Source organism: Rhyacophila brunnea, unplaced genomic scaffold, assembly GCF_057557595.1.
Source record: "Rhyacophila brunnea isolate RB1 unplaced genomic scaffold, BYU_Rbru_1.0 scaffold_2, whole genome shotgun sequence".
Classification (NCBI taxonomy): domain Eukaryota; kingdom Metazoa; phylum Arthropoda; class Insecta; order Trichoptera; family Rhyacophilidae; genus Rhyacophila; species Rhyacophila brunnea.
This window is the reverse complement of record NW_028232859.1, coordinates 48949352-48977138: the sequence shown is the minus strand read 5'-3', so window position 1 is coordinate 48977138 and position 27787 is coordinate 48949352. Positions and strand designations below refer to the sequence as shown.

The 27787-nt window shown below is 32.0% G+C and overlaps 1 protein-coding gene across 1 annotated transcript in view; it reads right to left on the bottom strand.

The window, feature by feature from the left end:
* Nucleotides 1–264: 264 nt before the first annotated feature.
* The window catches only part of LOC147072454 (myrosinase 1-like), a 39677-nt gene continuing 12154 nt past the window's right edge, over nucleotides 265–27787 (bottom strand). The window contains exons 3-7 of the mRNA XM_085946862.1: nucleotides 6729–7316; nucleotides 5927–6021; nucleotides 3599–3904; nucleotides 3166–3407; nucleotides 265–2420 (exon numbers count right to left, since the gene is read on the bottom strand). Of these exons, the coding sequence (XP_085802988.1) occupies nucleotides 2132–2420; nucleotides 3166–3407; nucleotides 3599–3904; nucleotides 5927–6021; nucleotides 6729–7316 (1520 nt within the window). The 3' untranslated portion in view covers nucleotides 265–2131. The remainder of the gene's footprint in view (nucleotides 2421–3165; nucleotides 3408–3598; nucleotides 3905–5926; nucleotides 6022–6728; nucleotides 7317–27787) is intronic.

Here is a 27787-nt window from a genome sequence, read left to right as displayed (position 1 = left end):
TAGAAGTTCGATGTGTGGGAAACATCAAAACAATAAATATCTAATTATTGTACAATATACGAGTACATTAATTTTGTATTAATATACATTAAATTAAGCTGGCGAAGTAATTTACATAGATATAATAATTATTTTCTCTTTAAATATTCAATACATGTATAGCTTTATAAACACATTTTTTTCGATATCATTTATTAATTAGAATTATTTATAGATAAATTAGATATCATTTAGAATTAATGTAGAAAATATTTTTCTGGTTTTAAAATTTCATAATTGTTTATTCAAATAATATGACACAGTAAGTTACACAGTTTGCATAATAAAAAATACTCAATCATGTAAAATAACATAAAAACGCAATTGCCACAAAAATATTTTTTTCAAGGAAAAGCTAATAAATGCAGAACAATGTGATTTTTAAAGAAACTACTAATTGATATTTTTACATAATTATTCATTCATAACTGGTTCTACAATCATGCGTGGATATAGGCCTCCTCTCGAATAAGTTTCTTTACAGATTTAGTATTTATTATATGATATGGCAGTTAGCCATTCGATCAACTTACTATATAGGTCCATGTTCCGGACCAAAAACAAGTTTGATAAATATGTAAAATTGTCAGATGCGGGTTCAGATATACACATTCTGGAAATCGGCCACTGCGGACACCACTTAATATTTAGTTAAGCCTTAATTACATTGAGCTTCTTCACGAGCTGTTGATTGGCGAATTTACAATCTGCCTGTAAAGTCGCCCAGTGTAATCATCGAATAAGCTAATAAGCAGGTTGTAAACACTCTACCGAGAAACGCCCGCTTTTAAATTCGCCAATAAACAGCTCGTAAAGAAGCTCGATGTAATTGAGGCTTTAGACAATGATATTTACAACGAAGTGGAATATAAGGTAAGTAATAAAAATAAGTTTAAGTACCTAATCTAAATGGTGGTTATTTATTAGTGGATGATGAAGACCAAAAAATGTATGAATGCCTGTAATTTGACATAAATACTTACACACTATAAGAAATGTCCCTACTTCTTGAAATAATATTGATAATATTTTTATAAGGATGTCTCAAATCACAAATTAAATTCACATTGGTGTTTGAGGGTGCTTAAGGATATTGCAGGATTAAGAGATATATATTTAACTTTTCGAAAACTAAAATGAAAATTATGAAGTATGGAATTTACACACATTAAATATAAATATATCACGTCGTCAGTTTTTAATACTAGTTTACATAAATCTATTATAATATTTAATTTAATTTCAGGTAAAAATTATAACAAAGAAAACTCGAATGCATGCAAGGTAATATTATAAAACAAAAAAATAAACATACTTATGTCATTTTCCAACTCGAGGGTTCTTGATACGTTAATACTGTCCACAAATTTTAAATACACATCAGAAATAAATCCAATGTTACAATTTTATGAAAATGATTACCTAATAAATAAAATTACCATTGACAACTTACAAAGTTGCAATACTGTAACATACATATTTATGGATAATGGTCAAAATAAATATGTACAAATCACAAGTAAATACCTACATTATCTTTCTTATATGAATAGTCTTTGTTTTACATAACTTATCAGAAATTGGATTCAGATTGATTATTTTTTGTTGTTAAAATTTTATTAATAAATTGGCACTAGCTTTCAAAAAATTTCACAGTTCCTAACACTGATATAAAAAATTACGTAAGTTAATACCTAGTAATTGTGTTGAATTTTTAAGTACATATGAAGTGATAATTTTATGAATAGACATTTAATTCAATCAATATTTTAACGTAAAACATTGACTGAAATTAAGCAGTATAAATACAATTAATTTTATTATAAACGCTCTTATGCTTTACTCAAATATCATAATGTAAAAACTCGTTTACTCTAATACGGAGAGCTGATTTAGCCGGATAATCGGGTCTAATATTGACACCTGCTATATCACGCCAAACTCTCTATTGTCCAATGGTTGTATTGATAATAGTTATTCAGAAAGCGTGTTTCTGAATAAAAACTGTCTTTGCTCTTTCTTATCTTATGTTAAGAATAATCGCATTTACACTGAACAAAAAAAAATCACAGTCGCTGAATAAAATGAACGCTTAGCAGTCTTTTGATGGTCTAATTGAGTTCATTGCGGCCATGATGCGTTCCTTTCCAATCTTCTTCAGAACAATAATAAAACTGATCAGGAAGATGGCGACTACGATGATAGAGACGACAGGTATGAGACCAACCCACGGGCCCGTTTCTTTCTCCAGAACCAAGGGGAGGTACAGAGGGTCCAAGACATGGGTCCTGCAGATTTCTTTGTAGACTAGTGCTGACATTTTTGGTGTCCTTGTTCTGTTTACATCGTCAAAATCGACTTCGTACAAGCCAAATCTCTGCCTGTAAAGAAAACAATACGTCATGCATAAAACGATTTTTTAAATTTTGTGTTGAATATTTTTCTTAATATTATAATAACAAATAAATAGGTACGATATGAGTAGAGAAAAATAATGGCAGAATAATAATATTATCTAGCCACTAGCAATATTTCGCAATTGTATGCTTGAAATGCCGGCAGATAATATAGAACGAACAGATAGTCCGATTTCAAATCAATGAGATTATTACATACAATGGTTGCACGCAGAAGGTACCTCACCTCAACTTCCTACTTCACTGATGCTATCTGATCACTTTACCTACTCGTAATGAATTGTTGCAAGTGCGTTATTCCACATCGGTTGGATATAGGCTGCTCTATCCGCACCCCACCTCATTACTGCACCATTGTTATCTAACAATTTTACCTATTGAGATATTTGTGGATAGTTTTATCATGCAACTTCAGAACTTTTAGAAATATCAAGGTGAGACAATAATTGGTACCGGTTTTATTAGTGAATATTTCAGACAGCACCAGTAACAAAAAGGTTATTTTTTTGTGGAAGAAAGTTGTAAGTGGAGTCCAAATTTGGACAAAGAAGATTAAAAAAAAACATTAAATCAGTACCAATCAATTCTATAAGCTGTGCAAGTTTCGTCCAGTAGTTTTTGAGTAATGATCGAACAAACGGTTGTATGAGGACCTAATTGTTAAGAACACCAGAAGAAGATTAAAATCCAACACGCCTTAGATACTTACGTATATCCATCTGTCCATTCGAAGTTGTCCATAAGGCTCCAGGCCGCATAGCTGGTCACATTGCATCCATCTTCGGTGACTGCTTGGTGAACTGCTTCCAAATAGGAGTTGAGGTAGTTGACTCTGATCATGTCCCGACGTCCATTGAAGGTGGAGACTCCATTTTCGGTGATGATGATTTCAGGATTATTGTAATCGTTCTTTATCATGTTGAGCTGGGCTCTTAAGCCTGGTGGATAGGCCTGCAAGAAGGTTGTAGTTATTTTACAATTCATTTGAGATTACATTGTAATCATTTTACATCAACTACGGGTAAAGATAAATACAACTATTTGTTCACTGTTGCTACTTACACTAAGTGTAGACCGAAAAAGTTCAATAATACTAATTTTAATTAAATATAGACATTTAAACACAATAAAAGGAAACACACCCTGAGCCATTCGAAGGATGACGCCGGCCACGTCTTGTTCTGGAATCTTGGGAATCCAAAATCATTCGGCATCGATGGGACGGACTGTGAATCAGGTTCGTCAACATATCTCGTGATGAAGGATGTGTAATGATTTAATCCGAAGAAGTCATAAGTTCCTCGAATATACTCCACCTCTTCTTGCGAGAAAGATGGCAGACGAGACCTTGCATAGCCTTGTTCTCGACTTCTTTTTTCGATCAATTTCTTCATCACTTCTGGGTAGTCTCCTTCAGATGAGAAGATAGGGTGGGCAAACCAACCGAGCTACAACAGAAAAATATTGATGGTTAGGATGTAATATTATCGCATCTCATATCTATTTTTTGTTAGCACTAAGATTGACAGAGCTATCAACAAACTAACACTTTAAATAACACCGACAATAGGTATCGTATTTGGAGTTTTCTTTAGTATTAGTAGCAACTAAACAATTATTCTCAGAATGAAAATTGACAGTTATAATAATTATTATACTAACTTTTGATTGTCATAAAATATACCTTGTGTATAATATTCTTAGCTGTATGGAATTGACTCATAAGACCTCGTATATTTTGAAGAAACAACAACAATAATATTATTATAATAAATCGTCTGTGTTCTGGCAGAACACACTAACTGGAGAATACTAGTTTTGAGTAATCTGACTTTAAAGCTGTTAAAATGTTTGAAATGGTCTATCAAGTGAGTTTATTAAGTAATCGTAAAAAGGATGACTTTAAAATAAAGACTGTTTATTTATTAAGAAGGTTTCCAGACGGTAAAGTTTGAAATAAGGTTAATAACATTTTGGTATAACTAACTCAATATGTCATTTTTTTGAATTAGTGTCTTCTGCCAGAACAGTGACGAAATACTTAACAATTAATTTGCAATACTTGTTACTTTATTTATAGATCGACTAAATAACAATTTATTTAAATAATCATAGTAGGTAAAATAAAATATTGACGTACATATTAATATTACAATAATTGCGATTTTGCGAACACGAGTATTATAATAATATACCAAAAACGACAGATTTTCGATTAATAAATAAAGTTATCTATACGTATTGATACCAAATAACACAATAAATGCCTAAACATCCCATCAGTATTCCTATAATCGACAGAATTGGGAAGAAAAATATTATATCTAACTCGTGGGTGTAACTTTAAAATTTTTAAACAAACGAAACAAAGTGAGAATGTCAAATATAAATGAATACTGGATGAAAGTACCGTTGTTTTTTTGACTCGAAGGATAGAGGGTAGTCATTGTTTCGCAACCTGATTTATGCCAAGCCCCACTTCAACACTTCAAAAATCTCCATGCCCCCTATCAAAATTTTTTAGTTACCTAGCTAATTCTTTCGAATAAAAATGCACTACACATAGGCAATACTATCTTTAATTTAACTTTCGTAAGTAAGTGTGTAGGTATATTACGTTACATGTACAACTCAGAAGAAAATCAGTGTGATCCTTATGCTATGCTTTGTCTTCAAATGATTTTCAAGATGACCTTTTTGCCCGCCAAAACCTTCAAATTGTCCCCCGGTAGGGTGGGAATCACTCGGGTAGGTACTAGGTAGCCGCCAGTCGGGAAGCATCCTTCGAAACCGCCTAACTAACCTACTCGCCGCTTTTCTTTTTATCCGCGCCAAAGTTTTGTTATTTCAACCCATTCCCATGTGTTATATCTCAAGTGAAAGGCCAAATACACGTAATATTGAATTTCTCCAAACCCGTGGTTTTAATAAGTGTAAATAAACCCCCAGGGCTTGAAATGGACCGGAGCGCACCGGAGCGCCGTTCCTGTTCGTGAAATCGGTAAAATTATCGCTCCGTCTCGTGGAAAAAATAATTTGACCGTCTGAGCTAGATAGGCCATATAATAGAAAATCTAACACATTTATTTTTATGAAATACACATAAAATTTGATAACTATGTCTTCTAATTATGATATATATGTATTGTTCTTCAGAAAACTGTCGAGCGCTCCGGTTCGTAAACTTTTCCATTTCGAGCGCTGTAAACCCCCCAACATAAGCCCTTACATATCAGTATGCATAATTAATTCTAAATTAAAAATTGGTATTGAATCAATTAAAAACTATGACATTCCCGTTAGGTTTTAGTGTGCAGTGATTGGAAGGATATTAAAAGTGGTAATTGTAAGTAGGTACCTATATACCTACATACTTCTAATTATATAATGTTAATTTTTTTCTTGCCAGATATTTAAAAAAAAAAATGAATGGACCGGCCAAGAATATTGTTGAAACATTAATTATTTACCGTAAATTGAATGATGGCATCAGCGGCATACTTGTCTTTTGGTGAATCTGTCTCAGGAATGATCCACGGCGCTGTCAAACTCATGCCAACTTTGCCTAAAATATAAATATTATTATAATATACTAAATAACACAATTTAAAAAAAGTTACATGGATAATAATTGTATTCTTTGTATGAACGTTTCCTGAGAATTATACGGACTAGTTCATTGAAAATATTATAATCAAATAAAAGATTCGGTGTTATTATAAAATATTTGAAAAATGTTTTTAATAGAACGCTGTATTTTTTCGTGTTCGAGTGTCGAATCGACGCGTCGCTTTAAAGTTTAAAGTCTCGCACGCTTGATGGATGGATGAATCTTTAATTAAATCTACGAAAACTTTTATAATACTATGGCGATACCCTCACATCGACAACCCCTACACTACCATCGAATATTCATTAATACAATTACTATATTAGAAATACTATTAAGTATACGTATTAAATCATTTCTTTTATTCGAATCAATATAGGTAAGTATCTAATATCTATCATATTTTATTTTTTCATATATATATATATATAATATAACTAATATAACTATCATACCTATATAACTTCAAAGGTCGTAACTGCGTTCTATGATACGTTCATATATTATTTTGCCATAAAGCAAAAGAGAGTTCCAGATAATTATTATTATTAAATTCCAAAAAGAAAAACAATCGACTTATCAAGTAAACTACGAATTAAAAAAGGATTTATGTAGATAATATTATTATAGTATTTTGGTAGTAAATGTGATTTAGTATGTACCATGTTGAGTTGGCTTGAAGGTCTCGTTGTACAATCTGTAAATTCTGGCGTGCGCTTTGATGACGGTGTGCGCGCAGAGGTAATCGGCTACTCCGTGGAAGTTCAATCCTGGCGCCAGTCCACCTTCGATCCAAGTCTGACCGTATCCGTTTAAGCAAACATTGGTTGGCTCGTTTACAGTAATCCAGGCCTTGACTCTGTCTCCGAAAGCCTCGAAAGCGACTCTTGCATAATCTTCAAAGTAGTCGATGATGATGGGGTTCGGCCATCCTCCGATGTCTTGAAGCCTCTGCGGCAAGTCCCAGTGGTATAGAGTCACAATTGGAGTGATGTTGTGAGCGATCAGCTCGTTGATCACATTGTTATAATAATTTATTCCGTCTTGGCTGATTTTGTCTACGAAGCCCGTTGGCAGAATTCTGGGCCAGGCGATGGAGAAACGATAGAAGTCTACTCCTAACTCCACCATCATCTCGATGTCTCGCTTGTATAGCCGGTAAGAATCGCACGCGATGTCTCCATCCGTCTGGTCAAAAATTGCCGTCTTGTCGGTGTGGACTATCCGGTCCCAAATGCTCTCTCCTTTGTCTGGAAAAGGTGTAAAAAGAATATAATTAGTATAGGTCGGTTAACAATAGGTATCTACAGGATTAATGAAGAGTCTTGTCGACGTTTACATTCGACACGGTTATCCGTTTCTCTGTGTAGTATACAAGTATTATTATGGTGGTTAAATAAGCAATTACATCTCTAGGTGAAGTGCTGCCCTTTAGCATACTTAGAATGATGTCCTCATTTATTTTAAGTTTTAAATTGTCTGCAAGTTTATTAGGTAGGTATATATTTGCTATATATTTTTTTTTTTTTAATTTTTTTGGATATTTTAAACATTTAATGAAAATATATATAAAACATTATGAGAGGACAAAAATACGGCATTCCCCAACTTGTCATTCAAGGAATGGGAAGCGTAGCAGAGGACGGCGCCGCACTTCGTGGCTTAATAACCTCCGTGATTGATACGAGTGCAGCTCCACTGAACTGTTCCGGGTAGCAGACAATAAAGATAAGATCGCCTTGATGGTGGCCGACCTCCGCTAGGGGATGGCACAATAAGAAGAAGAATGAAAATACCAAAAATATTAAATTGATATGCACACCATATACTGATAATTAGAGCATTTCCACGAAACTTACTCTTAAACAGTGGTGGTTTTAAGCACGTGGAGGTCTATGATGCTGACAAGTTCGGAGGTATCGTTGTGAAAAATTTGTCTTTACGACAAACAACTTTACTATAACTATATATACAATACAATAGTGGTTAATTTGTTGTCGGGGTATTTTATGCTTCGTTTATTTTTGAAACTAATGTGTACGATACTTTCTACGACTGCATCGTTTTCTTCATTTTTCTATACTCGCCACTGCTCTCAACAATTGTAATATTTTTATATTCGTTCCATCATTCGCCGCCTTTATTTATTATGACCGGCCTAACCCCACGGGACGTAACTGTATACAAGACGTAAGTTAGCAAAGTGGCAATGCCCAGTGATATAGATTATTAATTTTTGAGTTCCCTGGATATGGACGTCGATGGACAAAATATAATATCGTAGATTACGAACATAATTAATCCAATAATTAAACATAGTTATACCATTGCATGTAAGATATATGGATGCATTATTATGACCGTGAACTTATATCTTATATTGAGTAGGTATATATTATTTCAATATGAACGTAAATACGGATATCCGGCCACCGTACAATTTCAGTAATATTTAAAAAAAAAAGCCGTCCTTGATTGCCAGACCACGGCGCGCGGTGGTGGTTTCAAAAATAACTACCTATATTTATGTAATAAAGTAATACAATTACTTTGAACGCTAAATTCTCAATTAGTTTCTCCGCAAATTGAATCATCAACAGTATGGGGCAATTTCATGGTTAAATATCTTGCAATGAACTGCTTTCAACCGCAATAAATAGTTCTACTTCCTCCGATATCACTATCGATCTTTTGCGGGCCTTTCGCATCCGGATCCGGTCAACCATACATCGTCAACTTACTTACGTCAAGGAGCCATTATTTCTTACTGATATCGCTATCCTTATGAATTTAAAAGAATTATTCACCAGAGAAACGCTCCCGTCGAATTTAAGCACGTGAAAATTTTTATTCATGAATTATTTATCTATGAATATAATATAATTGAATAATAATTGTCGTATCATAGATACCTACTTAGACAAAACGATGTTATACAGGGCACTTCAATCGACCAAATCACATCTGAATGATGGGTTGATGACGTACTTAAGCTAAATTATTATAATAATTATAAATGTCAATCGACAGAAAAGTGTCTAATATTCTTGTATTGTATCGCTATGTTTGTTGATATAAAACCGGTTTCAGACTGCCAACGGCTAAGTACTATTGATGATGTTGTGAAAATAGGTATTGTTATTCTGTTAATATAATATAAAATATGACAGTTGGAAAACTAAGAATGGTTTTATTTTAAATTGAGCCTATGGTGTAAATCTATTGGCTAACTATCCAAGTATCTACTTTGGTACCTACATGCCATGCTATTTTCCGAGGCACATAACATAACTGTAGGTACCCATTCATTCGCACTGTAAATAAATTTTATGCGTAGGTACACCTTGGAGAAAGAGTCTGCTAATTTTTGAGTTAATAACATTAATATTTCATGTAATAGTTATTTTATTATAATATTGTACCATAAACATTATTTACATATAAAATAATCCATAAACGGTATACGAAAAATATACAAAGGACTGATAGACGATAGTAATCTATAATGTCCGTCATTATGAAACTGGTCTTAGGTTTATAATAATTTAATGTGAAATAAGTACTAACATTTAAGTATTCGTTATATCTAATAAATACAAAGGAGGTAAATTGAGCAGTGATGTAATTTGATAAAATTAAAATCGATCGAGTCAATTCACAATTGAATATTATATGACATTAAAAGTAAACGCTGAATAGCACCGATGAAGGACATGTCACAAAAAAAACAATATCCACAGGTAATATAATTACAATTAATTGCGGTCTTTCGTCAACCGCACTTTATCAATCTAAAACCCCCAAATCAACGGAAGTAGTAGTTTATTCAAACAATTAGATATTTAACATTTATATCCGGTTGGTATGTACATCAATGTTGGTAGGTATGTGATCAGTAATCACAATAATCACTGATCAGTGATCACTGATGGAGGAGTAATCAATCTCAAGGATCTTTATCCGCTAATAGTTATAATCATTCGCGATCACTGAATACAATCATAATAATCATTGAGGGTTAATTATTAATACATAATAATATGAATAATACTATATACTTAATCTCTTAGAAAACACGTGCAGTACACACGTAAATGCCACTATTGTTGATTATTTTTTTCCATAATTTGGAAATATTTATTTTATTACACACACGCGATATCTACATGTTGAATCGAGCATTCATACCTATATCAAGAAATTTGCTACTTTTAACAAAGATATCAGCTAATAATAATGTTAAAAATCGTCTTTTCTATAAAACTTGATAGATTCTGTGACATTTGACACGGCCCGTCAAAACTATTAGAATAGTAAAAATTGTGCATATTGGATATTATAATAATATTGTAATTTATGCAAATTATATATTTTTACATTATTTATACTTCCGTAATTTCGTTATGAAGTTATGTATTTTGTCAGATTATTTGTATTACGAGTACCTTCCTACATATAACAAATCATAAAATATTCAATTTGGAAATACAGTAATTAGGAAAAGCACCTACATATTATTATTGACGTTCGGTATAAAGGTAACTAATATACGAAAATCGAGGTATGATCTGTTTCATCCCGGACTGTTTTAACGATAACTCTACTTATATTACATTTGATTATATTTTGGAGCTATAGGTAATAACAATTATAATATTGCCCGGATTTTTGCAAATGAAATTACCATTTTCGCCTATTATATATCAAGTCTTATGCCCACTCCCCAAAGAGTTAGGTATAGTAAAATAAATTTTACGAGAAATAGTTGTTACCTATTTATTCAACCGATCCATTGGGTTCTAGCTTCATTGAAGACACATAATATTTATTTTTTACGGAGAATTTTTTTTTGTTAATAAAATGATTTTTGCTTTATGACAGACATTCAGTTTCTTATCAGTTTGACATAAATTTATTGCTGATTTACCACTAGCTGAGGATGGTTTCATTTAAAAAAAATAAACATTAACATTATTTGTCTTCAATGTTACAATATTATTGTATTCACCCCATCCTCTACCATTGATCACTTTCTTATTAGACATTGTTCATATTATACAAATAAAATAAAATAATTTTTATAATAATATGAAGAAAGTAATTTTAATTTATTTGAATAATATGAAGAATTAATAACACGAAAATTATCAATGGTAGAGGATAGGAGGAAACAATAAGACATCCAAAGTCAACGCTTACCATTATTTTATAGATTTATTTCATTATCATATTAAAATCAACCACTATATTGTTAGGGTACCAATCTGATTCGAATTGTCCAGCGAGACAGCTGACTCTGACAGTTAATGTGACATGTGTACATTATATTGACAAACTGCATTTAAAATTTAAAAAGAGTGTTAGTTATTATTCAGGCATTTAATTACATAGTACGTGTTTTGTTATTTTGATATAAAAGATTTGGTGTCTCGATTTTGTTTCAGAATAAAGTTAAAAAGTGTATTTAACTACACACGATTACTTGCGAGTTTCTGACAAAAGATATAGAACGGTGAGACGAATTAATTCGAAATAAAAAACGGTCGCGACCTTCGTTTGTTTTTCGCCACCATTTTCATGAAGATGATGAAACAGTGGATAATTATTTCGTCTTCTAAAATGATTATTCTTCTGGTACATAATAAATATCGTGTCTTATAGTTTTCACGTATCAATATTAAGTGTGAGGTGACTTGTTATGAAGAATACAACATAATAAGTAAACACTCATTGTCAAATTTTAATTTGATTCGATTCCATTCCGATTCCTATACCAACATCATTAAATAATTTTTGGTGTAATAATTCGTACAATAAGTATATATTTCATATTAAAAAAAGTATGTGTTCCAAAAAACACGTGCCAAATCGAAACTTCTAAAATCTACATAATAAAACAGTAATATTATAATATTATACTCCACCCGTGGAATAGCAAGGTACGCTATTTTATTACAACGTTTTTCTTGCTCGTATTCTTATTTGTCCGGTGGTTATTTGTCCGGTACAAATCTTCCAATCGATTTTTAACTAACTTCCCGACTAGCTAGACATTTGAAACTTATAGAATATATTAGAACACGATGCCAATGCATTATTTAATACTTTTAACCATATTTAAGTAGAATTGAATTCATTTTCAGTTAATTCTGTTTTGTATGAAAAACTATTTCGACACCATTATTGGTTGCTAGGGGTCTGGGGTCCCAGCAACTAAATTATTAATATACACGTGCGTTACTATGGAAATCAATGTGACATGTCAAAATGACATTTCAGTATTATTTCTATCAAGTACAATTTTTTTTTTGATCGTTTAAGCTAGTCAAGTCAAGTTTATAATATGATTCAACAGAAAATTTAAAAACGTTGTATATAAAAAGTTCTTTTTATCTTGTAATTATTTTTAATAATACTTATTTTATTTATAAAAAGTACGTAAATATATTTATATTTTGATGACCCATAACTTATATTACCTACGTGAAATTTATGTGGGTATCTAAGCTTTTAATCGTTTTATGGTGATCCAAATAGGTACTTTATTATTATATTACATATTCTGAAAAAATAAATAAATTGTATTCAAATAATTTTAGTTAAAAGGGGATTGCTTATTTTATTTATATTAAATAAAATTAACAAATATTTTAATATTTCGTTAACGATCTAATCGAGCTTACATGAGACTGGTTTGGAAATATCATAGAGTCACGAGTCGAAAAATTGTTGGAATATTATTTATAACCAGTTTTGGTTTTTATTGCAAAATATTTCATTCGTAATATTTTAACATGTCGAGAATAATTATCAAAATTTCGCAGATTTTCTGCTTATTTTTCCGTTTCGAATTTGCGCGTTCGCAGATGTTTGCGAGTTCCTTTATCTGTCGGATTAAGTTTGTTTGAAAATGATTACGTTCCATCGTCTAATGGCACAAAGTATTATAATACTATTTTTTTTGTATATATAAGCAGATATTACTTAAGTATATTATAGTCTCATAAAAATATGAATTAGTTCCACTTTAATTAGATAGTACTTAATATACATAATTTTGAAAAACACTTTCTGAGAAAATATATTATAACCAGTAGAAAAAATCTTTTTGAAAAAAGTAAGCCACCTCGGCAGGGAATCGAACCCTGCATCTCCTGGGTTTACGCCCCGTCCGTGAATTACCTCTATGCTACAAGGTGACGTACTAATTGCGACAAATTTTAACTATTGGCCTTTTTAATACCCACTCATCAGCGTTCTTCTAAATCTAAATCAATAGCTCGATTTAGAAGAACGCTTTTTTTCTATTGGTTATTATATATTTTCTCAGAAAGTGTTTTCAAAATTATGTATGTTCAATAATTAGAATGGTACATTCTTAAATCTTGTGAATTATTCGTTGAATAAAAGAAATAGTTAATTATAGATAGTACTTAGTTGAATTCTTATCAATATTATTGTCAATATTGTGGGCTCACGCTCAAGTAAACTAGTTTCATAATAATTAATATCACATTAATTGCACGTCATATGATCTAATATAATAATTCACAATCACTGACGGCGTAGTTACTTATGAAATTAATATAAACATAAGTTATACTATATATTTTTGGATTATAATAATGGTTATATATTATTGATAGTTTTTCGATATTTATTGTGCAATATTTGAAAACAGGACATGAGTCCGATCGGTTGAACATTGAATGGATAACAACCAACGATCATACAATTATGGTAAGATACCTCCAAAGTGTAGAGAAGTTCAAAGGCTGAATATCGAAGAATAAATGTTACGAGTATCTTACATTTCTTTGAATGAAGGCCGTTGTTTCGTAGCTACGCGATATGCTACGCTGGCGTTGACCATACCATCGCCAATATATCGATAGTTTTTTTTTAAATACCTACTTTGTATGAGAGTACATATTACGTTCGCATTCGTTAATAAATGGTACTAGTTTTTCATTTTTAGATATATGCAATGCGCCATGAGCAACGCGTTATTTTTTGATCTCAATACTATACGGCCATCTCTTTCGATAAGACAGCTCACGGTTAACTGTGCTATGGAGAAATGAAATTCGTACTCGAAAAATGATTTGGTTTTATTTAGCCAACATGTTATCAACTACACACGTCTGCCTAGTTCGTAGAACAGACGTCTGTGTATAAATGTTAAACCGAGGGTCGCTGATTTAATCCCACGACTCATCAAAATAGTGCATGTCGTGTTTTTAAATGTGCATTTTTTGTTCCAATGCTATGAGTTTAGCGAATGGCTAACAAGTATTTCTCGTAAAAAGTATGTATATATTATGATCCGCTTAGGATCGAATATGCAATTTACCTTTTGGCTTGTTATTCAGGTTCTGCTATCTCAGAAACTCAATTAGTGAACTAATCTAAGTTTAGAATAATTATTGTGTCATTTGTTGTCAATGTTTCAAAGTAGTAACCAATTTAAATTTTAAAAAAATAACTGGTATAAAATAATATTGGTAGGCAACACTGCATGTGATACTTTCAGCAGATGTTTATAGATACAATTGATTAAATTCATATCACTTTAAATAATCATATTATAAAAATACGGTTTTCGTTCACTTGAAGAAAAATAGATTTAACTAATTGAACTTTGAAGTGAAGTAGGTACCTACTATATTTTATAAACTTAAAAAATTGACAAAAAAACCTCCAATTCTTCTTATATTACCAACTGATGTAGGTGCATATTATCTGGACATCGTTCTATTGGACGGGGATCTCATTCTTTCATAAACAATATTACTAAAGTAAATAAAAAAAATATCAGTAGGAATTCCCCAGCGTGGTGCGGTTGGTTGCATGTGAAAAACCACACATCCTAGTTTTTGTAAGTTCAATCAAACATTTTAGTTTTTTGCAACATCGCCCAAGGCTCTGCTTGGTCCGTCACGATTTAATCATCTGCCATTTTTTGTGACGTAGATTCCAAATAGCGATCGCCGCAGAGATTCAATTATTATAAAAACTATTTTCGGATGGTTCAACTTATGTAAAGTTGCTATTGCGTATCAAAAGATACACAACCGTGTCAAAATAGAAATGATAAAAACGTTAAACAGTGCATCGCAATTTACTGAAGCCACCTAATTAGCTATATTTTAGCGATAAGTTTATTTAATGATAAATAAATCGCACACTTAAGTAAGCTTTCAGTAAACGTTTAAGAATAAGGCCATTGAAGATACTAGATTATTAAAAATGACATACTAAAATACCCACATAAAATAACTAATTTAAAAGTATTTCTTAAGTTACAAGATCTTCTTGTCAACGTGTTAAAACTGTGAACTAATAAGCCCATCCTGTTTTTAACCGCACTTCGACTTCCTGGTAATCGACTTGTTGGTCCACGTGTTGAGGTTATACTTCAGTTGAGGTATGGTCTAAAAAGATCGTGGCTTGGCGATGCGCGGATTGTGCAAATGACGCGTGCCGAACGAAATATAATTTGTCATGAAAATCTAACATGCGTCCATTTAGTGTTATGTTTATTGTTATATTACTAATAATAATAGTATAATCACTGACATGTTTTCTTTTTTAAGTTTTTTAGTCATCTTTACACGATTTAAGAATATTTTCATCGGACGCCATGACAAAACAAATCGACGTGCGGACACCTCGACTGTCGGTCTCCGATTGGCGACTAGTGAGAAATTTCGTTGCACCTACTGTTGAAAATTATCTGCCGTTTCACTGAAGTATGCTCTTGAAACTGTGAACTAAAAAGCCCCTCCTATATAGTTAATCGCACTTAGACTAAAGCGACTTCCGGTTATCGCCTAGATCTTCTTGTCGGACAGTAGATAATATTATATTCAATAACATTTTGTTATGGTCGCATTTGTACATCGGTCGTTCATTCGTCGAATGTGATGCGACATTATCAGAGATATAAAAAAACCGTAACTGGAAACATGCCGGGCATACAGGGAAGACCGGAAAATAAACAAAATATGGAAAATGAAGCAGACAAGGTATACACGTTGCGATGAATTCCCATATTTCACATGAACAGTGAATTGTCAACATAAAAGATATCTGCCCATCAGCTCAACAACTATTTAACCCATGGAATATAATCGAAAATTAATAAATTTTATATGTAGTTATGTACAAATATTATATTATAAATATAAATAATGACTATACATGTGTTTACTGTATATGGAACAAAATTGTGACAAAAGTGCATAACATATTACGTTTATATTGATAACATGTATATAGGGGAAATAACACGGAATCGACAATTAATTAAATACGAACTCTGGAGAAATAATATGATCCCCCTTGTATCTGCCAATTGCAAGATTATTGCTCGTGAGTGAGGTAGACCACAGTGTTGATAATCAATAATAAATTAACACGTCATGGTGACTAAGTCACTAATGCGTCGATGACATTGAGCTACTTTACAAGCTGCTTGCTGGTGAATTTAAAAGCGGGCGAGTCAGCTAGTGCGATTGTGATGATGACACACAAAACTTTCCACTCGCTCAGAAGCCAACAAGCTACCGAGTTGAAACCGTCATTTTGGTACTATTTTGACAGCACCTATTGAGTAGTTTGTTTTTTTACCGGGAGGTCGCCACTATCGCTCTACTGCGCAGACGCATATCGGCCGACACGTCAGCGTGTAGCGTGTAAAGTAGCCGGTTTTCATTTTTTTTCGGTAGATTGTTTACAATATGCTTATTAGCTAGTTCGATTATGACACTGGGCGAGTTTACAAGCAGATCGTAAATTCGCTGGCTTGTAGCTTGTAAAGTAGCTCAATGTCATCGAGCCATAATTCACTTACTTGATATATAGGTACTTAATTATTTGGTTTAGCATCATAATGTAATAGTCTAATTGTTTTTACGTACATTGGCAGCATAAGGGATGATAATCTTCTGATCTGAATCGTTAGGTTTATACAATGTATGCAAAAAATGAATAAGTAGATTTATAAAAATCTCGTCAATACCAAGAATCGTTACTTATTAGTGTCTCAAGAGATTTTTTAACGTCTAAGAAATGCTGTTTTAAGCAATGAAATACGAATATTTCAAACTGCATAAAACGATCAATTATTCAGATCCTTTAATAAATAAGTTGGTTATTTTTTTCTGTTTTGAATAAACATGAAATAGTTTGAGAGACGTAGAGAAACAAGTCAATTATTAGGTTTATAAAAAATAAAATCTCGTTTAACCGGTTGGGGAGTCTTCAAATAATCCATTCTACCTAAACACTATACAGCAAAGATCATCTGAGCTTTATGCGAATTTTATTCAACCTCTATTCCACATTCCGCGATATACATTATTAACTTGTTTGTTTGGAAAACAATATTATCAAAATATGCGCGAAGGACGCTGCGCATTTTATCATTTTTAGTCGAGGTGTAGTAACTACATATATAATATAATAATATACAATACGTAGCAATGGTGAAGGGTGAAGATCTGACAGCTAATTGACTGTGTTGGATAGTTTTTAAAATTCAATTAAACCCTGCCTAAACCAAACCATACTAGATAAAAATATTCTTCTATGTATTCACATAATTTTAGATACTATTATGGTTTGATTTAGACAGGGTTTAATTGAATTAAAAAAAAAAATAACTAAGTCCATCTGTGTCTTATTAGTTCAATGAAAACAAAAATATGTATGTTCTGACAAAATGTTCACAATAATAAATTGTTGTCGGATGTCTACGGCCCATCTCCAGCCTTCGCCACTGCTGCGTAGGTTTATATACTATTATCAAATATAAGTATTTACCATTGATAACGAGCGTAATTCTTCAATATGATAAGAAGATTTGCTCTCTGTCGCTGTAAATAAACGACTGTCGATGAGATTATACTCTCTTCCGACATAATAATATTATGTACTTACAACTTAAATCAGTTGAAACCAAATAGATAAGATGTTTATAATTTATTGGTAGGTATAACGCTTTATACGAAGTTAGTTTAAATGACAATATTTCATTTCATAGTGTTTTATTATCTCTGATACAGTGTAAAGTCCTTGTCTATGCATGTTTATTAGTCGATCTTCTCATTGTAAATGACCTAATTGAATGATACATTTTAAATCCAGTAAACTGATACATACCTACATATAACGTAACGTTGGACATGTTGTACTTATTATTCAAAAGAATTTCAATTTTTTAACTGTGGGTACTATTTTTAGTAACATCAGAATATCATCTGAAACAATATATGGGTACCTATCATTTCTGCCCCGTAAGTATAAACACGTTCGACATTATAAATATGTAGATACATTTGAAACAATGTTACGTATTTTTTTCATATTATATAAAAAAGAAGCCGTACCTATCTGTCCGTTTGAATTTTGATATCAGATTTTAAATACCAGCTACTCGTAGATTAACAAAAATCTCACTTTTCGTAACCTAATTAATAAAATATATTACATACTAATTGTGTATGTAAACAATTCTCTATAAACATTAATTTATAATATAAGAAAATCCTAAGACAAAACGCTGGACTGACTAGGATATCAACTTATATTTTTCACTGTCAAGATGTTCATTAAGCAATGGACCGACAAGATTCATGCGAAATACTGCTAATGGCTATGCTATTTAAGGCGCTTCAAATTCCACCGAGAAACAGGTCTATTTTTAATAAAAGAATCTTAGTAGGGCTTCGTCCATCATCATGGGGTTTGAAACCCTGGCTATCTTCGGCCCTCCGTCTTCCAAAATCCCACCCCGATCGACCGCTAGAGTTGCAAACAAGCAAAACACCGTCGTAAGTCTTTGGGTACACGGGAAATATGCAGAAAATAAATGTGACAGGAAAATGTTGCAGATACCTAATATATCCTTTTATACGACATACCAAGTAAATTTTGTATTAAATAAAATAACATAAGCTCTGTATTTAGAATTAGTTCCAAGTTTTGTATTTTAAATCTTCGCTTCAAACATAACCGATTTATTGTTGTTTGATTTAATAAAACGCATTTTTTGTAGTAGGTACTTATTACAATTTAATAAATAAATTTTGAATAAGTACTGCAAAAAAATGCGTTTTATTAAATCAAACAACAATACAATGCAGTTCCACTATGAATTGACAGTTAACAAAATAAAGTAAAAAATAACCGATTTAAAAAAGTTTCATAAGTTCATTTTTAGAGATAAAATGCATCTTAGGTAAAATACACCGCGTACATAGGTACATTGTTTATTCTGTTTTCACATAATTATATGGTTTTATCGTTTTCCAAAAAAGATAACGCATCAACCAGCCCATGAGAAAAAATGATTTTAAGACCTTCAAAATAACACCGAACAAAAATCATTTTTTCTGAACATGTTTTAAATTAGAATTGCTCAATTTCTGATTTGTAAAAACGTCAAAGGTATTAAAATGCAATAATTGCATGTAATCGCGTAACATTGTTTATGCAATGTTTGAATAAGATTCAGCCTTCCTTTTTCAATTAAACTGATATTATTATTTTTAATTCAATTGAAAGATCAGATTTGCATCTTTTTTTTCACACGAAACACAAATTTTAAGAAATAAATAAATAAGTTTCTAGTAAAAAATCTTATGTAAATTAATTTACCATTGAGTATAAATACGCAAAAGAATATACATAAATTAATTAGATTTGACGTTTGAATTAATTCAATAAACAACACACACCTACCGTTTTAATATTGAAACTATTTTAATTTTTCACGGCATGACAAAAATGTCTCGTTATAAAATTATGCATCATGTACAAATCAGTTGGAAAGTATAGACGGGCATAAACAATAATTATAGGTGCGCAATGTAGGTACCTAATAGTGTTTGCCAAAAATATAAAATGGGAATGGACAAAACACACAGAGCTCAAAGAAGAGAAAATCTCATTTTATATACTTATATTAATCGCTTGATAATTGAACAATAACGTTGTCTAAAGACATAATTCGACGTCAAAAATATCTCGATTTGAATTCAGAATTCACCGATAGTATCTACAATTTTACAATGAAGTAGGTGGATGTCGATATTTTCTAAATTGCAATAATCTGTCTCATTCTAAGAACAAAGAAACTGGAAAAGCTAAGATCTTAAACAATATAAGGCGATTTTCTTTTATAGTGTGATACTAATAATATGATGATATTATTATGATCGACCCGACTGTTAAATAAACCGTGTTGGTGATTTATGTTAAAATATTGTCTAAATAGGAATAGTGGGTTCCAATTGGAAGGGCGAAGAGGTGACCGGGTAAGGAGGGGCAGATACATTTTCTGGTCACGTTAAGTCTGTCAAATCAACTTAAGAGCGTACTTCAGTGAAACAACAAATAGGTGTAGGCAAATAGGCAAAGTAGGTGCGACGAAATTTCCCACACGTCGCCAATCTGAGACCGACGGTCGAGGTGTGCGCAAGTCGATTTGTTTTGTCATGGCGTCGGATGAATATATTCTTAAATCGTGTAAAGATTACTAAAAAACTTTACGTACGTACTTGAAAAAGAAAACATGTCAATGAATGTACTAATATTATTAGTAATATAACAATTAACATAACATTAAATGGACGCATGCTGATTTTTTATGACAAATTATATTTTCATCGGCACGCGTCATTTGCACAATCCGCGCTTCGCCTAGCCACGATCTTTTTAGACCATGGCTCAACTGATGTATAGCCTTAATGCGTATGGTATTGCGAATCTGGATGTTAACTCAACATCTAGAAAACTATCATACGCTGTCCATTCGTCGAAATTGTTTCAATAATTGACGAGGGCGATATGTTTAGGTGTTCAAAAAATGAAAACTCGCACTTACGTATTGTATAATATTATGTTCTCTACATTTTTAAATGGGTGTATTCATTTTGTCAAAAAATACTCACTTTCCTATATATTTTCCGGAAACGTGGAAATGTCAAAGGTTAATCCAATTCATAAGAGAGGTACCTGCAGACAGGGCTGGATTTACCATAGGGTCAAAGAGGCTATAGGCCAGGTCACCCAGATAATATAAAATTGTTTGAATTACGAATGTCGATATAATTTCATTTGAAAATATTATTTATAAATAAACATGACTTGAATAAATTTATATACACACAGAGATCCTACAAAAATAGTAATAGGCACCTATTATACTAACCGGATCGATGAGAATTAACTACGTAGTTATGTCTAATAATGACATCCGCGTCATGATTTATATTGTGTAATAAAATAATAAAGCTAAAGATATGAAAATGTATTTGTAATAAGCCACTCACTATACAAAAGAAAACAGAAAAACTATGGCAACGCATCTATCGATTAGTAAATGTTGCAAAAGAAACATTTTTTTATATTTTGAAATATACGGTTATTCTTATATCTATTTCTTGTATAAAATGATATTTTTTTTAATGTGAAAGAAATAGTAAACCACCATGTTAAATCCTAAGCAAAGCAAGCATATGGACCTCCACGGGCTAGACGTTGTATTTTGACATTCATATTGATTTCCATAGTAACGCACGTATATATTAATAATTTAGTTGCTAGGACCCCAGACCCCTAGCAACCAATAATAGTGGATTGGGTTACGGATTTCTTCCGAAATAACTTTTCATTGGCATCGTGTTCTGATATATTCTAAAAGTTTCAAATGTCTACCTAGTCGGGAAGTTAGTTAAAAGTCGATTGCAAGATTTGTACCGGACAAATAAGAATACGACCTAATAAAGACATTGTAAAATAATTCGTCGATATCAAGTTATAAAATATTACTTACCTCTTTTGTTATAATATTAGCTTACAGAGTATTGCCTCATATAAATTATGTGGTTCTTTGGTTTACTATCTCTACAAGTCTACAAGGTGTTTTTTTGAGCCTCTAATAGTGTGTTTCTAGCTCAAAACATTCATCTAGTGAGTAGTATAAGAGTAGTAGGAGTACATTGCAAATTTAAAAAAAAAACTATAATACACATAAATCAACAAGAAATGCAAAATTACCAAACAAAATGCTGATGAAAAAAAAAATCATTATGCAATACCTACCAAATATCAAGGAACAAGGAAAATAATAAACAAAATATCAGTCAGTGATTATAAAGCCTCATAACCAAATTTCTTATTTGACTTACGTATTTTCCGGGTTGAAATATTTATTTAAATTTTATGGTGGCACTTCTATAATAATATAAGGCAATGTTTGATATAATATTATCTTCTTCATTATTCTATCGAATATCTTTGGAAAATTCTCAGTATTATATTTTATGGCAAATGTTTTTGCAAAAAAAATATCCAAAATATTACAAAGTGCAGTTTTAAAAACTAACCCATTTTATTGATTTATATATTATATTAATAAGTATATGCATATTTCGTAAAATAATTACAAGATAAAAAGAAACTTTTTATATACAACATTTTTAAATTTTCTGTTGAATCATATAAACTTGGCTTGACTAGCTTAAACGATCAAAAAAATTTGTACTTGATAGAAATAATACTGAAATGTCATTTTGACATTCATATTGATTTCCATAGTAATGCACGTATATATTAATAATTTAGTTGCTAGGACCCCAGACCCCTAGAAACCAAAAATAGTGTTTTACTTTTAACATATTATTTCTTCCGAAATAACTTTTTATACAAAACATAATTAACTGAAAATGAATTCAATTGTACTTAAAGATGGCTAAAAGTATTAAAAAAATACATTGGCATCGTGTTCTGATATATTCTAAAAGTTTCAAATGTCTAGCTAGTCGGGAAATCAGTTAAAAATCGATTGCAAGATTTGTACCGGACAAAGAACCACCGGACAAATAAGAATACGAACTAAGAAAAACGTTGTAAAATGGAACATAATTTAATAAAATTAATTTATTATTATTAAATTATTTGATTTTGGTTTACCAACTGCACTGCCAAAATATCTGTCAGATTATCAGCTAGACTGCTAGAGTGATATTATGTCGGTTCAAATTTATTGTTTCCTACATTTTGCATTTTCAAATATCGAATTAGGGCTGCAAGGATCAAAGATAATAAACGTAGGTAAGCATTATTTTGTCTACGGGTGTCATATTTCTAGCACATTATATTATTTTACATTATTTATTTTATTATTAATAATACAATTATAGAGAATTGTAATAATAATATCTAATCAATAATAAAACGAGGAACTAAATTATGATAGTTATTGTTATTATATTCTACTAGCTGAAGTACCCGGCTTCGCACAGGGTCGCTTCGTGGTTATATTTATCTTAGATATTTGAATAATAATAAGAGGTAATTATTTTTTTAATATTAAAATATCTGTGTAATACAATATGTCAATATGAAAATAATTCTAATAGGAGTAAAGGTCAAACATAAGAACACTAAATTAAAATCGAATCCAAAATATGAAAACGTTATTAATGTTATTAATATGTAGTAAAAAAAAAACAAAATTGGATGGAACAAACAAACAACTAACTTTGTATTTTATATAATAATAATTTAGAAACCTTCGCAGGTGTGCGCACAACAACTGACAAAAGTTTCATCGCAATCGGATGAATGGTATAGGAACGCATACGAATAGTAGAAGAAGATGATTTTCTAATTCAGAAATCTTCGTGGGCATGCGCACGAAAACTCACCAAAGTTTCACTCACCATTCATACGAATAGAAGAAGAAGAAAAACCTTCGCGGGCGTGCGCACAATAACTGGTCAAAATTTCATCACAATCGGATGAATGGCATAAGAACGCATAAAAATAGAAGAAGAAAAAGATAGTTGTACTAATTCAGAAACCTTTGCGGGCGTGCGCACAACAACTGGTCAAAATTTCATCACAATCGGATGAATGGCATAAGAACGCATACAAATAGAAGAAGAAAAAGATGATTGTACTAATCCAGAAACCTTTGCGGGCAAGGGCACAACACTTGATCAAAATGTCATTGCAATCGGATGAATGGTATAGGAACGCATACAAATAGAAGTAGAAGATGATCTGCATGCATGGTGGGCATGCGCACGACAACTCACCAAAGTTTCATTGCAATCGGATGAATGGTATAGGAACGCATACGAATATAAGAAGAATAAGATGGTTGTACTAATTCAGAAACCTTTGCGGGCTTGCGCACAACAACTGGTCAAAATTTCATCGCAATTGGATGAATGGTATAAGAACGCATACGAATAGAAGAAGATAGAATAGAAGAAAAAGAAGAAGAAATGGTTGTATCAATTCAGAAACCTTTGCGGGCGTGAACACAACACTTGATCAAACTTTCATTGGAATCGGATGAATGGTATAGGAACGCATACGAATAGAAGAAGATGTTTGTACTAATTCAGAACCCTTTACGGGCGTGCTCACAACAACTGGTCAAAATTTCATCGCAATCGGATGAATGGTATAAAAACGCATACAAATAGAAGAAGATAGAATAGAAGAAAAAGAAAATAGTTGTATCAATTCAGAAACCTTTGCGGCGTGAGCACAACACTTGATCGAAATTTCATTGCAATCGGATGAATGGTATAGGAATGCATACGAATAGAAGAAGATAGAATAGAAGAAGAAGATGGTTGTACTAATTCAGAAACCTTCGCGGGTGTTGGCACAACAACTGACGAAGGTTTCATCGCAATCGGATGAATGGTATAGGGACCATACGAATAAAAGAAGATAGAATGAAGAAGAAGAATAAGATGGTTGTACTAATTCAGAAACCTTCGCGGGTGTTGGCACAATTACTGACGAAAATTTTATTGCAATCGGATGAATGGAATAGAAACGCATACGAATAGAAGAATATAGAATAGAAGAAGAAGAAGAAGAAAAAAAAGAAGATGGTTGTACTAATTCAAAAACCATTGCGGGTGTTACCACAACAACTGACGAAGGTTTCATCGCAATCGGATGAATGGTATAGGGACCATACGAATAAAAGAAGATAGAATGAAGAAGAAGAAGAAGAAGATGGTTGTACTAATTCAGAAACCTTCGCGGGTGTTGGCACAATTACTGACGAAAATTTTATTACAATCGGATGAATGGAATAGAAACGCATACGAATAGAAGAATATAGAATAGAAGAAGAAGAAGAAAAAGAAGATGGTTGTACTAATTCAAAAACTATTGCGATTGTTACCACAACAACTGACGAAGGTTTCATTGCAATCGGATGAATGGTATAGGGACCATACGAATAAAAGAAGATAGAATGAAGAAGAAGAAGAAGATGGTTGTACTATTTCAGAAACCTTTGCGGGTGTTAACACAACAACTGACGAAGGTTTCATCGCAATCGGATGAATGGTATAGGAACCATACGAATAAAAGAAGATAGAACGAAGAAGAAGAAAAGGATTATGATTTTTCTAATTCAGAAACCTTCATGGGTGTGCATACAATCACTTACCAAAATTTCATTGCAATCGGATGAATGGTATAGGAACCATACGAATAAAAGAAAATAGAATGAAGAAGAGGGAGAAGATGATGATTTTTCTAATTCAGAAACCTTCATGGGTGTGCATACAACCACTTACCAATATTTCATCGCAATCGGATGAATGGTATAGGAACGCATACGGGACAGACACACAGACAGACAGACATACAGACAGACAGACATACAGACAGACAGACATTCATTTTTATATATTAGTATAGCTTATACTCTTCCCGCAAGTGCAAGCAATAAGTTTACAAAATTTTATCGCAATCGGATGAACGGTATGGCTGCGCATTAAATACGAACAAACAAACACACAAACAAACAAACAAATATTAATTTTTATATATTAGATTACGATTATTACGTATTTGGTCAATTTATTAGTACCTACCTATTATCAACTTCCATAATATTTTATATTATAAAATGCATGTTTATCAGAGGATACAATCATTAATTTTGCAATGATATAGTAATCGCGATAATTAATTACCCTTAATGACCACATAAAGTATTTCATCATCATCATCAGCCTGAATCTATCCACTGCTGGATGAAGATCTCTCCATGCTGATTCTACTTCTTTCATCGATCCAGCGGCCTCTAGGTCTACCTTGCAGACGTTTTGTACCTCTTGGGTATCACTGGATAATTTTATTTGTCCAGCGATTGTCCCTTCATCGAGATATGTGTCCAGCCAGCGCCATCTTAACACAATGCTTACGGGCTCCTTTAATTAATTTTGTAATTAACGTGTTAATTTGCATTTGAAAAGTAATTAGCAAAAACACAATTTTGTGCGGCCCGTAAGCTATGGACTTCCAGTCCAGCCCAGCCCCAGATTATTACTTCACGTGGTCAATTTCTTACACATATCTAATCGTCAACGAAGTAGTAACTACTATGTCAAACATATATGGACGTTTGCCGAAAGCGTGGCACAATATTATTATCACGTATGGAACTAAACCCGGAAAGATTAATGCAAGTTCCAGGGTATGGTATTCTTGGTATATGGGCAGGGTATAGAAATTCATTCAAATAACGTCAACGGCCGTTGTTACCTCAGATTTTTACTGAACACAGCCTGAGGGTTAATTTCTTTGATAGGTAACTTTGAAAACCATCAATAGGTAAAAAGCCATTTAGGCACAAAGCGTTGTTTACTTGAAAAGCTTACACATAAGAAACATGGTTTTCACCTCAACTCAGTGTTGCCAATCGTACTGTAATTATAGTATTTGTACTATAATTTTGGTCCGCATACTATGTACGATATAAAATAGGTATAGTCGGCTCAAAATATTATAATTTAGAATATTGGAAAAAATATGTAAAAGGTACTAAAATTTCGATATCTCCGTTAAATAAATTGGTGCAAAGTACTATAATCCTTTTGGTAGGAAGAGGTACGTAAATAAAAAAGGGGTCTCGGAGATTCTGAAATTCTCCGTTATTTTTTTCTGAGAAACAAAAAACCTATACATTTTCAACAGATGACAACGCGCACTCTATTTTTACCCGAATACTACAATTTTGGAGGCTCTGTACTATAATTCCACTTTGAAAAATTGGCAACACAGCCTCAACTACACATTTTTGCTATAATAGTAACAACTCGGCAAGATCTTTGGGACAGATGTAATGAATTCCTTAGTAAGGATATTTTAAGATAATAAAGCGAGCTAAATCCACATTTGATTAACGCTATATTCCTATTGTCGTATTTAATGAAACCCTCATGATTATCAACGATAAAATAATACAAATTCATTCACGAAAAGAACACGTTCGAAGTCAAGCACTTACAATAAACATCATATTAAATATTATAATGATATTATGTAAGTAGACGAGAGATATTATAATAATATTATGTAAGTATGTAAGTTAATTAATGCAATTTCTAGTGTCAATGATGTATTTCTCAAAGTATAAAAAAATTATAGAGTATGCGCAAAATCAAAGATTTTCCAGTAGAAATGATAGATTGTAATAAAATAATAAATGAAATCACCGCACACCATTGTCATTCGTGATTGTTTCCTACATTTAGTAAATGTCTACGTATAGCAAAGTCTTTAAAGTTTTTGAAGGTTGAGAGAAAATTCTCACGTTTTATTGTGTAAAATTAAAAGTGATGGAAATGGAAAAAAATGACCCGCTTAATAAAAATAAGGACAAAGT